Source organism: Rhinoderma darwinii, chromosome 1 (genome assembly GCF_050947455.1).
Source record: "Rhinoderma darwinii isolate aRhiDar2 chromosome 1, aRhiDar2.hap1, whole genome shotgun sequence".
NCBI lineage: Eukaryota > Metazoa > Chordata > Amphibia > Anura > Rhinodermatidae > Rhinoderma > Rhinoderma darwinii.
In genome coordinates, this window is record NC_134687.1 from 427,626,560 (window position 1) to 427,638,191 (window position 11,632).

Below are 11,632 nucleotides of genomic sequence, written 5' to 3' on the forward strand. Positions count from 1 at the left end.
TGGTCATTAAGGCCTTTACAGGGCTGGTCATTAAGGGGTTAATATTTAGTATTTAAGTATTTTTATTTTTTTTTGTTTAACCAGGATCTGCAATATGCACAGGTATTGTAATAATAATTACAATAATGCAGGTCCCGCCGCCAAATGTTGCGGAATTATTCCTCATCCCATTGACCTCAATGGGAGGTTCGGGCAGAATCCGTACGAAGATAGCTAGCGGGAAAAAGAAGCGTCCGACTCCTATTGAAATTAATGGGAGGCAGAATTTTGCGGCAGATTCCACCACAAAATTCTGCCTCCCATTCATTTCAATGTCTAGCTCCAATATGTGGGTCCTTTGTGCATAAGACCTGATATACGACACTACTATCCACTCATTGACTGTTGATCAAGTATTATCCGTTTGCAATGCTGTAGTTCAGTTTAATGTCAACAAGGTTGGGTGGCATTACTATAATGAATGCTAGTTATATCCTATAATAATACCACATAACATAAGCAGAAAATGCATTACATAGCTTTACTTTAGGAGGTGTAGTCAGGACGACAACTAGAAGGCACAAGCCTTGTTTTACAAGTGTGCTAGGTTAGTTCATCCATTAGTAGAACAGAATAAGTAACAGGACATGCAGTCTAATATTCTCATTCACAAAAAATGGATGAGTTCATATATTTTATTAAAATTGCTGACTTTAATAACTCAAGTTTAACCACATAGTGTTTACAGGTATGTGTATTTAAGCATTATACAGAAAAATAAAAACAAAATTCACAAGTGCTTTACAGAGGATAAAAAAGCGTGTGTGTTTGTGTGTGTGTGTATGTATATATATATATATATACACACACACATATATATATATGTATGTATGTATGTATGTATGTATGTATGTGTGTGTGTGTATATATATATATATATACATATACACACATATATATGTATGTGTGTGTGTGTGTGTGTGTGTGTGTGTGTGTGTGTGTGTGTGCGTGTAAACACATACACACACAGTTTTGATACAGTATATATACAGTATAGCGCCAAGAAAATCATCATGTAAGCATGTTCCTTAAAAATCTTGGTTGCACTCTTATCCATTTTGTGTAATAAGCATCTGACAATCAAAGATGTACAATAAAAAAAATTACGTTTTGTTTTATATAAATACATTGTCACTTGTAGAAAAGTATATGCAAAAATATAAATATATATATTATATCTAGTTTTTAGTTCTAACTCGGTCTTTGGAGTGGAACAATACTCATAACCTCTAGATGACTAATTCTATCTATAAAACTACTATCTTCTGACCACGGTCAACAGTTTAAATAGCCATTCTGAATATAGTCCATTACTTACATGTCCGTTGATTCAGAAACCATTGGTTCAGTGGATTTAAGACACATACAATATACATAATATTAATGGACATATAAATTCCACTTCACCTAAACCATTGTTCATCTTTACATATTTATGATGTGCAAATACGTTAAAGGGTAACTAAACGTTCAACAAACTTCTGACATGTAATAGTGACATGCCAGAAATTTTGATTGGTGGGGGTCCGAGCACTGAGACCAGCACCAATCGCTAAAACAAAGAGGCAGAAGTGCTCGTGTGAGCGCTGAGCTGCTTTGTTTTTGTTCGGCATTTCTCGGATAGCCGAGTGAGCAGTGTACAGGCTCAATAGAAAGTCTATGAGTCTTTGCCTACATATTGCACTACTTTCATTTTGGTTATTGTGCTGTCACTTGCCATTAGATGTTGTTATTTCCTTCCTTTTTATTTTTGATGTTTGGGAGGCTACCTCCTACCATTGTTCTTATGTCTCTGTAACATTTTCTACAGCTTGAATTTATTGCACTGCGTGCAAACTTTTGACATTTCGTGAGCTGTTTTATATGCTCTGTTTTATATTCGAGTAAAATTGTTGATAAGGAAAAAAAAAAAAAAAAAAGAAGAAAGTCTATGAGTCCGTACTCCGATACTTGGGCTTTCTGAAAAAAGCCAAACAGAAACAAAGCGGCTCAGCGTTCACACGAGTGCTTCCGCCGCTTCGTTTTAGCGATTGCTGGGGGTCTTAGTGCTGAGACCCCCACCAATCAAAACTTCTGACATGTCACTATGACATGTCGGAAGTTTGTTGAACATTTAGTTACACTTCAAGGATAGGTGGCTTTTGGCACAAAAGCTCATTCTGTAGACTTTTGGAAAAGATTATTGAAGATGTAGGTTAAATCTGGTAAAGAATTTATTTGTTGTATAAAATAGAATATTTCTTCATTTTATTTGCTGTTTTTGCATAGTAAAGAACAGCATTGCCTTCTTAAATAATTACAAAACGGGATATAGTCAACATTTTTACGTTGAGGTCTAACAAATAAATAACTTAGGCTATATCAGTCCTAGTAAGTCTGCATAGTTGGCCACAGGTTCCAAAACATTATTTGATTAAATCTACTACATTCTTGTAAAATAAAGTATAAACCCCTTTGGGGAGATGTATTAAGATTGCAACAGTCTTAGTAAAAAACAAGTTGGAGTAAAATGTGCCAAATTTATTAAGAGGAACGCTCCTGCTAATAAATTTGTTGCATCATTAGCTATCTGTGTCCGTTTCTGGCGTAACTTATACCTCAGCTAAGCTCTGCCCATTTTGAAAAGTTTGCAACATTTCTACACGAGAAAATTGGCGTTGAAACATTGTTAACTTTCCCCCTTGTCTTTTTTATTTGTGATGAAAGTAATGACATTTAAACAGCTTCTCTTTAAAGAAGGCAATGTTGTACTTTATGGGCTTTCAGTGTAAGGCTTTTTGGTCCCTTTTCTACACCTTAATCTTACTGGTTATCTTGTATGGTAATGTTATAAGTCCCGAAATTCACTTGTAATTAACTAAGCCAGCTCCAAGTGTGTCTGGGCTCTTAGGAGTCACAGTGGGCCTCATGTCTACCCCTATCTTGACTTGAAAAACATGTTTATCCAAATTGCCAATGACTACCCAAGTTCAGACATTGGCATATGCACAAGTTTGCCTGGTGCTGGCCATAGTAATGTCTTTGAACACTTAAGCTTATGTTTAATGATATAGGTCAACAGGAATGGAAAGAATAGCAAATGAACCACAGTATTTTTACACTTGAAGCAGTATATCCCATTTGCTCATTTATTTTCCAGAGTCTTTGAATATGAATCTGTTCAAGTGAGTTGTACATTTTGAAGGTTGAGATAAAATATAGTAAAGAAAAAGGTAGATCAGATCTATGCAACCATACTAAATGTTCTCATGAGCGCTGAGATTTTTTAGCTTTGCCTAATGTAATTGAGCATGCGTTATAATTATAGTGTAAGCCACAAATTAAAATTAGAAGAACACTACTACTTTGAATCTCCCCTTAAAGGCTATGGACGACTTTGAGGGAATTTTTTTTTAATAAGTACATTAGTCAATGTGTTTAGTGTAACTTTGTAATTAGTCTTTATTAAATAATCGTACATAACTTAGATGTAATCGATTACAGGTGGAGCCTGCGTGTCAAGGACACACAGGACACGTCGACACTGAACTTGTCAGGTCCGCGGGACTGACGGATTTAGTGTAAAATGAGTGATACAGCTGTTCTGTATATGGAATACAGAACAGCTGTATCTCCAAAAGTAAAAGTTTTTTTTAAATAAAAAACTATTTCCAAACTACACCAAACACACGGACTAATCTATTTATTTTTTAAAAAATGCCCTCCAAGGTGTTCATAGCCTTTAACAGAGTCAATAATGGATATACAAAACAGATATCATCTGTTTCTCAGAGAATCATGCCATTGTACTTCAACAAAAATAATATTTAATAAGTTGTTAGAATTGGAGCCATGTTTGATTTTCCTTTTTCCTGAGACATACCAGAAAGAGTAACAAAAAAGTTCATAACTGTTTCGTACAGTTAACTTCTACAGTTCTCTTCTCAATCTCCTGATTGCTTATGAATATAATACCCGCATTCTGGGTTGCCTAGGGAACCATCTTCATGGTAACTACACAATTCCTCAAGTTAGGATTAATTTTCATGTCTTTTAGTAGTGATTTTTTTTTTAAATCCCACATTTTTCTGGGATTGGCTCAGACTCTTTACTTTTACAAGGAGTTGTGTTTTCTGTTCCGCAGTCAGAGAGCACAGGCTTTGACTCTTCCACAGTTCCAGTACCTTCTTCTACAATTGTTGGAACATTTTCTTCATCTGGGGCCTTTGGAGATTCACTTGCTGGTTTAGTTTCCTCAGGAGGCTCTACTGGTACCTCCTCCACTTTCTCACTTGAAGATTCATCTTGGGTTTTGACACTCTCTTCACTTTTGCCACTGGTGGCCACTTCTGAGTTTTCTTTCGTAGATGTCTCAATGGTTTCTTTGGGTTCCTCTGGGACTTTTTGGTCTTCTTTGATGCAGGCACATTTGGTTGGAGATTTAAGGTTCTGTGCAGCATTGAGGATATCAGCTTGTAGCTGTTTTGTTGAGTCTACTACTTCTTCCGTTTTAGAATCTTGTGCTTTTTCAGGAATCTCATTAAAGGACTTTACCCCTCCATTTCTGTCATTATGGTTCACATACTCTTTATGGGAGAATGAGGAAGGGTAGTAGGCAGATGCTTTGTGTCTATGACTCATAACCACCGCTGCACACACTATAAATATCAGCAAGATGACCAAAGAACCCACCACGATTATGAGCAACATGTACTCTTTTATAAACTGAGTTACACAATCCAAGAAATTTGTGGCTGTGCCATTCCCATTTTTTACAGAGTTTTCTGTTGCATGTGTAAACAGGTCAAGGTTCTGAGTAGGAGAAACTAAAGTTGTGCCTTCTTCTCCACTTCCAAATTCAGACTCTGTGGTATATCGAGCCAATGTCATGGGACAAGAGACAGCGAGCACAAGACATAGGGTTATGAGGAATCCCATGGTTATACTGTGGTTCAAGTCTCTGTTGAGAAAATGATTGACTGTTAAAAAGTTGAAGTGATAGCAAATATAACAATTTTCAAAGCATAAAAATAGCAAATATGTAACAATACTTAATTTAAAATAATATGCAAATAAGACAGATGTCAACAGCCACACTAGTCCGGAGAGTTTCTCTACTATATGAAAACCAAGTGCAGTTTTGTATTCTAAGGGTATGTTCACACACCCTATTTACGGACGTAATTCGGGCGTTTTACGAAAATATGGCTCCAAACATCTGCCTATTGAAATCAATGGGGTTACGATGCTCTGTGCACACAGGCTTTTTTTTTTTAAGCGCCGCTATCAAAAGACGGCGCTTAAAAAGACACCCGCGTCAAAGAAGTGCATGTCACTTCTTGAGACGTAATTGGAGCCGTTTTTCATTGACTCCATTGAAAAACAGCTCCAATTACGTCCGTAATTGACGCCGCGAAAAACGTGAATATGAGCAATTACGTCTGAAATTCAGTAGCTGTTTTTGCCTGAAAACAGCTCCGTAATTTCAGGCGTATTGGAAGCTGCCGTGTGAACATACCCTAAGATGTAACTGAAATGAACTGTTGTAACCTAAATGTATGCAACTTTCCAAATGTAACTGTGTTCTTTAGAAATTATCTATAAAGTTGTGTCTTACTTGTATCTTATTTGTGTCATTTGAAAACAATTTTTTTTTAAATTGTCTAAAAATATTGGATGTGTTCTTCTAAACCAGTTGTGAACTTTTTAACCTTTCGAACAAAGAATTAATGTGGAACTGTTCTACTGCAAACATAGTAATATTATTATTTCTGGTATGTTCTGGAAAGAAAGGGTTAAACCAAGATTACTCTGAAAATTCAATCATTGGAAGTTTCGTTTGGACTCTGAGTTGTAGATTTATTATTAATCTATAGTGAAAGGTATGAGGGCTGGATAGCCTTATTGCAAAGTTATAGACCATAAAATCAATAAAACGTCTGTCGAATCAACTTACAAATCCTTTGAGCAAAATATTCCAACTCAAATACATTTGAGTAGAGGAGCAAGCCTCAAGATTGTAGCCCTGCCTCCTTTCGAATGCTCTGTGCCTACCACATCTGGGCTCCGTCTGCCCTTTTGTTGTAAAGTACATTCCCCAGGGACTCCAGATCCCAGGCTCGCTGGTTAGGAAGGAGAAAATATTCCACATCTGGAGGAAGCAGCAGTATATGGGAGGAGCAGCTAACATTTTAGTGCAGCTTTCGGATTTAGAAACCAAAGGTTCTGTATATACCTAACAGAGTTTATAAGCTTTTTGTTTTCTACTCATAGTCCTTGGACTCAACAGATTCCTGTATGGCTTTGGAGAAATGATTAATAACAATGTATCATTAATGTAAATGCTCTATCCCGCTCTTAGCAAAAACTAAAGAACAAGTTTATGCATTTAAGTTAAGAAGCATTCTTATTATGCAGCTACATAGTAAGGTTGGAAAAAGACATTCGTCCATCAAGATAATCTATACATTGATGTAAAAAAAAGTTTGGACATATAAATATTTCACTCTAACAGACAATGTATACATACTATAATGATCCAATCGATACATTTTTAATTTCTGGTTTAAAATGAGTTTGCAATGTGATATGGTAAATTATACCAATAATTCAATATTAGTGACAGCCAAGAAAAGCTAAGACTCTGTTCACATTACCGTATTGTTACGTTCTCTTGGGGTTCTGGTGCTTTTTTAATGGCAAGAATAGAGTAGTCTGCAGTGTTATTTCTGCTGTCAAAAACACTGGAAGCAGACGGAAACATAATGGACCCCATTATAAGTCTTAGGGATCCATCAGGACTCACTGGGATCCATTTAAAAAATAAATCCGTCATACTAGTCATGGCTCCATTTAGAATGTAAGGCATGGCAGTAGTGTGAACACAGCCTCAGACACAAAGCACAGTGTCTCCAATATTTTTGACTACGACAAATAGTATGAAAGAAATATATATTTGGATATTATGATTTTGATTATATTAAAACGTAACACTTCCAAACATACAAATTTAAACAATCAGAAAAAACAGTATGATACAATACCAATTATATGTTTGTTGTGCATGGGGTTGAAGTATAAGAAATTGGTTCACCCATAGCTACACAAGCATACCTTGTACTTTCAGGAAATACAGCATATAATGGCTCTTAAAGGATGTTTAGTGCACAGTAAAACAAGTTCACTTACCAAAGGCTTTTAAATTCCAGATAATAAAAAAAAAATTGCCTACAAGCCACACGCCAGCTGTGTTCTAGGACGAGTACTTGTATGCTGTTATGCTGTTAAATATATACAGACATATCCCTAGCCCTATGGCCATGTGATGAGTTACAGTCTTGAAGTCAGAGGAGAGAGAGCTTGATAACTTACTGTATGTCTGTCTTGTAATTTCCTGCAGACTCTGCTGCTATGATAGCCGGTCTCCCAACTCCTTCTAATGCAGACTGTTTTCATTAAGGGAAAGCAAAGGGAGGGGGAGATATAAGCTCAGCCCTTGAAAAAAAAAAGTCCTCCTGCCTTTTCTGTGCATCCTTCTGGATCCAGAGGCGGAGACGTTTAACCCCTTTGCAATGAAAGGGGAAATAGAACTCATTTACTATGTCCTTAGTTTGTACTGAGAATATTTACCCCTTGGGTCAGGATTTTATTATATTCAGTAATTAACTCTGCAAACCATAACTTTTAAATGTCCTCGACTGTAAGGACTCTTGGATGATATGTGATATTTTATTTAAATGATTATTCCTACCTTATAACGTGATGGCATATTGTAAGGATATAGACACAAAAAGCGGAGAAAGGCCATTTTGTCGAAACATCGCTGTTTGGTAATTTTTACACATGCCAAGAAAATAAACGCTAGGTTTTAAAAGAACCCGGTGCCTTGGAACCCCCTTTTTTTTTTCCTTTTTTGTCTATACGGTAATGGTGAACTACCGCACCAAAGAGCACAGGATTTATAAAGGGAGTGGTGTTAAGGACTTCTGTTTTTTCTTATATTGCTAGGATATGCAATTACTTTATGTTTTGTGGGTCCGACCTCTGGGAACAGGCTGGAGCACCGCCGTGAAGGGAAAAACAGTGAAGCGGACGCAGCTTTGCGGCCCCTTTATTCTCAGAATGAGTGGGGCTTCCAGAGGTATGATCCCCACCGATCATAAAGTGATGGCATATCCTAGCGATATGTCATCACTTCATAAGATGGGAATGCCCCTTTAATGCACAGAAATAAAGTTTTACAATACACATAGTCATAGTCTCAGCTAGGAATTGAATAAAATGACTGGTTTATTAAAAATTACATACAATGAGAGAGCAAACAAGTAAAACAGAGCATCATATCAGTATAATTAGAAATATCTACTAAGTAGATGATGTGTCAGTCTACTTCAAAGAAAACAAGAACACAGCTATATACATTGAGTTACCCTATATACACCTCTGGAAAATACATTTGTATGGTGAATTTACACAGTTTAAAGTGTCCACACACACATTGAATTAAAGCCAAATTACAAAAAAGTCCTGCTCCTATTTGCGTTAGTTCTTTTCTGTCAGGTTTCTGTTGCAAGGAATTTAGAGAGACCCTATTAGTCAATGGGGTCAAAAAGGATCATAATGTCATGATGTGAACATAAACAGAGCTGAAAACTACATGTATATCCTACCAGTATTGACTTTGAGGTTGTATTTTGTTATTTAGTGAGTTATTTTGTCCTTTAGCACATAAGTCTAAGTAAAAGCAGTACTTTGGGTGGACATAGACAGAGGATTGCCCCTTGCCGTCAAAAAACTAATTTGTGGAGAACTCATGGCTCTGTAGAAGATCCCCTACCAGTGTGCCAAAATTTCTGCTGGATGACATTGGAGCTATCGATATCATTAGCGCAATGCCCTACATGCAATCTGGTAGACAATAGAAAGCACTATTATTTTCAAGTGAATGGCACTCTTGCCTGGGGGCACAGGTGGTAAGTCTGCCCTTGAGCAGTACATGGATATCCATTGTATTAGACTATACTGTGCTGTTACACTGTTGCCAATAAGACAGAAGTACACTGAATATTTATGTAGAAATTAAATTTCATCTGGCCTTGTAAACTACTGCCGAAAATCTTCTACGTGCCTTTCCATGTCATTTTGTAGCAGCTGTTCTACAAGTTAAAATCAGGCTTTCCATGGAAAATATGTCGCTGGCTCAATCTACTAAGCCTTGGGGAAAATGCAAATGCAGCATTTCTTCTTAATCAAGACCAGGTTATACAGTATGTTAGTGTGTCTAGTGTCTTGTATGAAGATTTCCCCGACCTAGCACCTAGCTCTGAATTATAATACATACTCATAGTAGGGTTATGAAGCATTTCATCCAGTGCGGATTATCTTTTCATCTAAAGCAATGCAAGTGCTATAAGATTTGTATAGCAGCACTATTGTACACATAACATTTTTATGGTCTAGACCAGAGTTTCCCAACCTTTTCAGGCTCGAGACACCCCAGGAAAAAAAACCATCAGCTCCCCACTCATAGTAATGACCATCAGCCCCCCACTCACAGTAAAATGACCATCAGCCCCAACTCACAGTAATGACCATCAGCCCCCACTCACAGTAATGACCATCAGCCCCCCACTCACAGTAATGACCATCAGCCCCCCACTCACAGTAATGATCATCAGTCCCCCACTCACAGTAATGACCATCAGCCGCCCACTCACAGTAATGACCATCAGCCCCCACTCACAGTAATGACCATCAGCCCCCCACTCACAGTAATGACCTTCAGCCCCCCACTCACAGTAAAATGACCATCAGCCCCCCACTCATAGTAATGACCATAAGCCCCCCACTCACAGTAAAATGACCATCAGTCCCAACTCACAGTAATGACCATCAGCCCTCCACTCACAGTAATGACCATCAGCCCCCCACTCACAGTAATGACCATCAGCCGCCCACTCACAGTAATGACCATCAGCCCCCACTCACAGTAATGACCATCAGCCCCCCACTCACAGTAATGACAATCAGCCCCCCACTCACAGTAAAATGACCATCAGCCCCCACTCACAGTAAAATGACCATCAGCCCCCCACTCACAGTAATGACCATAAGCCCCCCACTCACAGTAAAATGACCTTCAGCCCCCCACTCACAGTAAAATGACCATCAGCCCCTCACTCACAGTAAAATGACCATCAGCCCCCCACTCACAGTAATGACCATCAGCCCCCCACTCACAGTAATGACCATCAGCCCCCCACTCAAAGTAATGACCATCAGCCCCCCACTCACAGTAAAATGACCATCAGCCCCCCACTCACAGTATAATGACCCCTCAGTAAAGAGACCATAAGCCCCCTCCAGTAAAGTGACCATCAGCCTCAGCCACCCCAGTAAAGTCACCATCAGCCTCCGTCCCCCCCAGTAAAATGACCATCAGCCCACTCCAGCAAAGTCACCATCAGCCTCAGTCCCCCACCCCCCTCCCGATAAAATGACCATCTGCCCCTCTAGTAAAGTGACCATCACAGAGAGAAAGTGTGCTTACTCCTGGGGAAGGAATAAATCAGGAGGTATAAGAACAACAACTCCCAGCATGTCCAGGCTATTATGTGATATCAATGGACATTACAGGGAGGAGATATAAGAGGAGAGAACTACAACTCCCAGCATGTCCAGGATGTTATGTGATATCAGAGAAAGTTTACAGGAGGAGGAGGTATAAGAGGAGAGAACTACAACTACCAGCATATCCAGGCTGTTATTATGGGATATCAGAGGACATTACAGGGAGGAGGTATAAGAGGAGAGGACTACAACTACCATCATGTCCAGGCTGTTATTATGGGATATCAGAGGACATTACAGAGAGGAGGTATAAGAGGAGAGAACTACAACTACCAGCATATCCAGGCTGTTATTATGGGATATCAGAGGACATTATAGAGAGGAGGTATAAGAGGAGAGGACTACAACTACCAGCATGTCCAGGCTGTTATTATGGGATATCAGAGGACATTACAGAGAGGAGGTATAAGAGGAGAGAACTACAACTACCAGCATATCCAGGCTGTTATTATGGGATATCAGAGGACATAACAGGGAGGAGGTATAAGAGGAGAGGACTACAACTACCAGCATGTCCAGGCTGTTGTTATGAGATATCAGAGGACATTACAGAGAGGAGGTATAAGAGGAGAGAACTACAACTACCAGCATGTCCAGGCTGTTATTATGGGATATCAGAGGACATTATAGAGAGGAGGCATAAGAGGAGAGGACTACAACTACCAGCATGTCCAGGACGTTATTATGGGATATCAGAGGACATTACAGAGAGGAGGTATAAGAGGAGAGGACTACAACTACCAGCATGTCCAGGACATTATTATGGGATATCAGAGGACATTACAGAGAGGAGGACTACAACTTCCGGCATTCTGGCTCCATTTCTCACACAACTGCTAACAGAGTAAAGAAAAAAATACTTACACTGCCCAGCGTTAACGGCTCCTCTCCCTCCGTCAGGCTTCTAGTGGGAAGCGGTGGGCGGCACTCGTAACAGACGTCCGCGCGTCACGTCTGCTACTGGGGCGGAGCTTGCAGTAGATGA

At 38.9% G+C, this 11,632-nt stretch overlaps 1 protein-coding gene across 1 annotated transcript; it reads right to left on the reverse strand.

Moving 5' to 3' along the window:
* Positions 1–3,828: 3,828 nt before the first annotated feature.
* On the reverse strand, positions 3,829–7,452 carry TMEM119 (transmembrane protein 119). Its single transcript, XM_075853603.1, has 2 exons — positions 7,390–7,452; positions 3,829–4,978 (listed from the first exon to the last, which is right to left on the reverse strand). The coding sequence occupies exon 2, from the start codon at positions 4,954–4,956 to the stop codon at positions 4,090–4,092; it is 867 nt and encodes a 288-aa protein (XP_075709718.1). The 5' UTR covers positions 4,957–4,978; positions 7,390–7,452; the 3' UTR covers positions 3,829–4,089.
* Between the last annotated feature and the right edge of the window lie 4,180 nt (positions 7,453–11,632).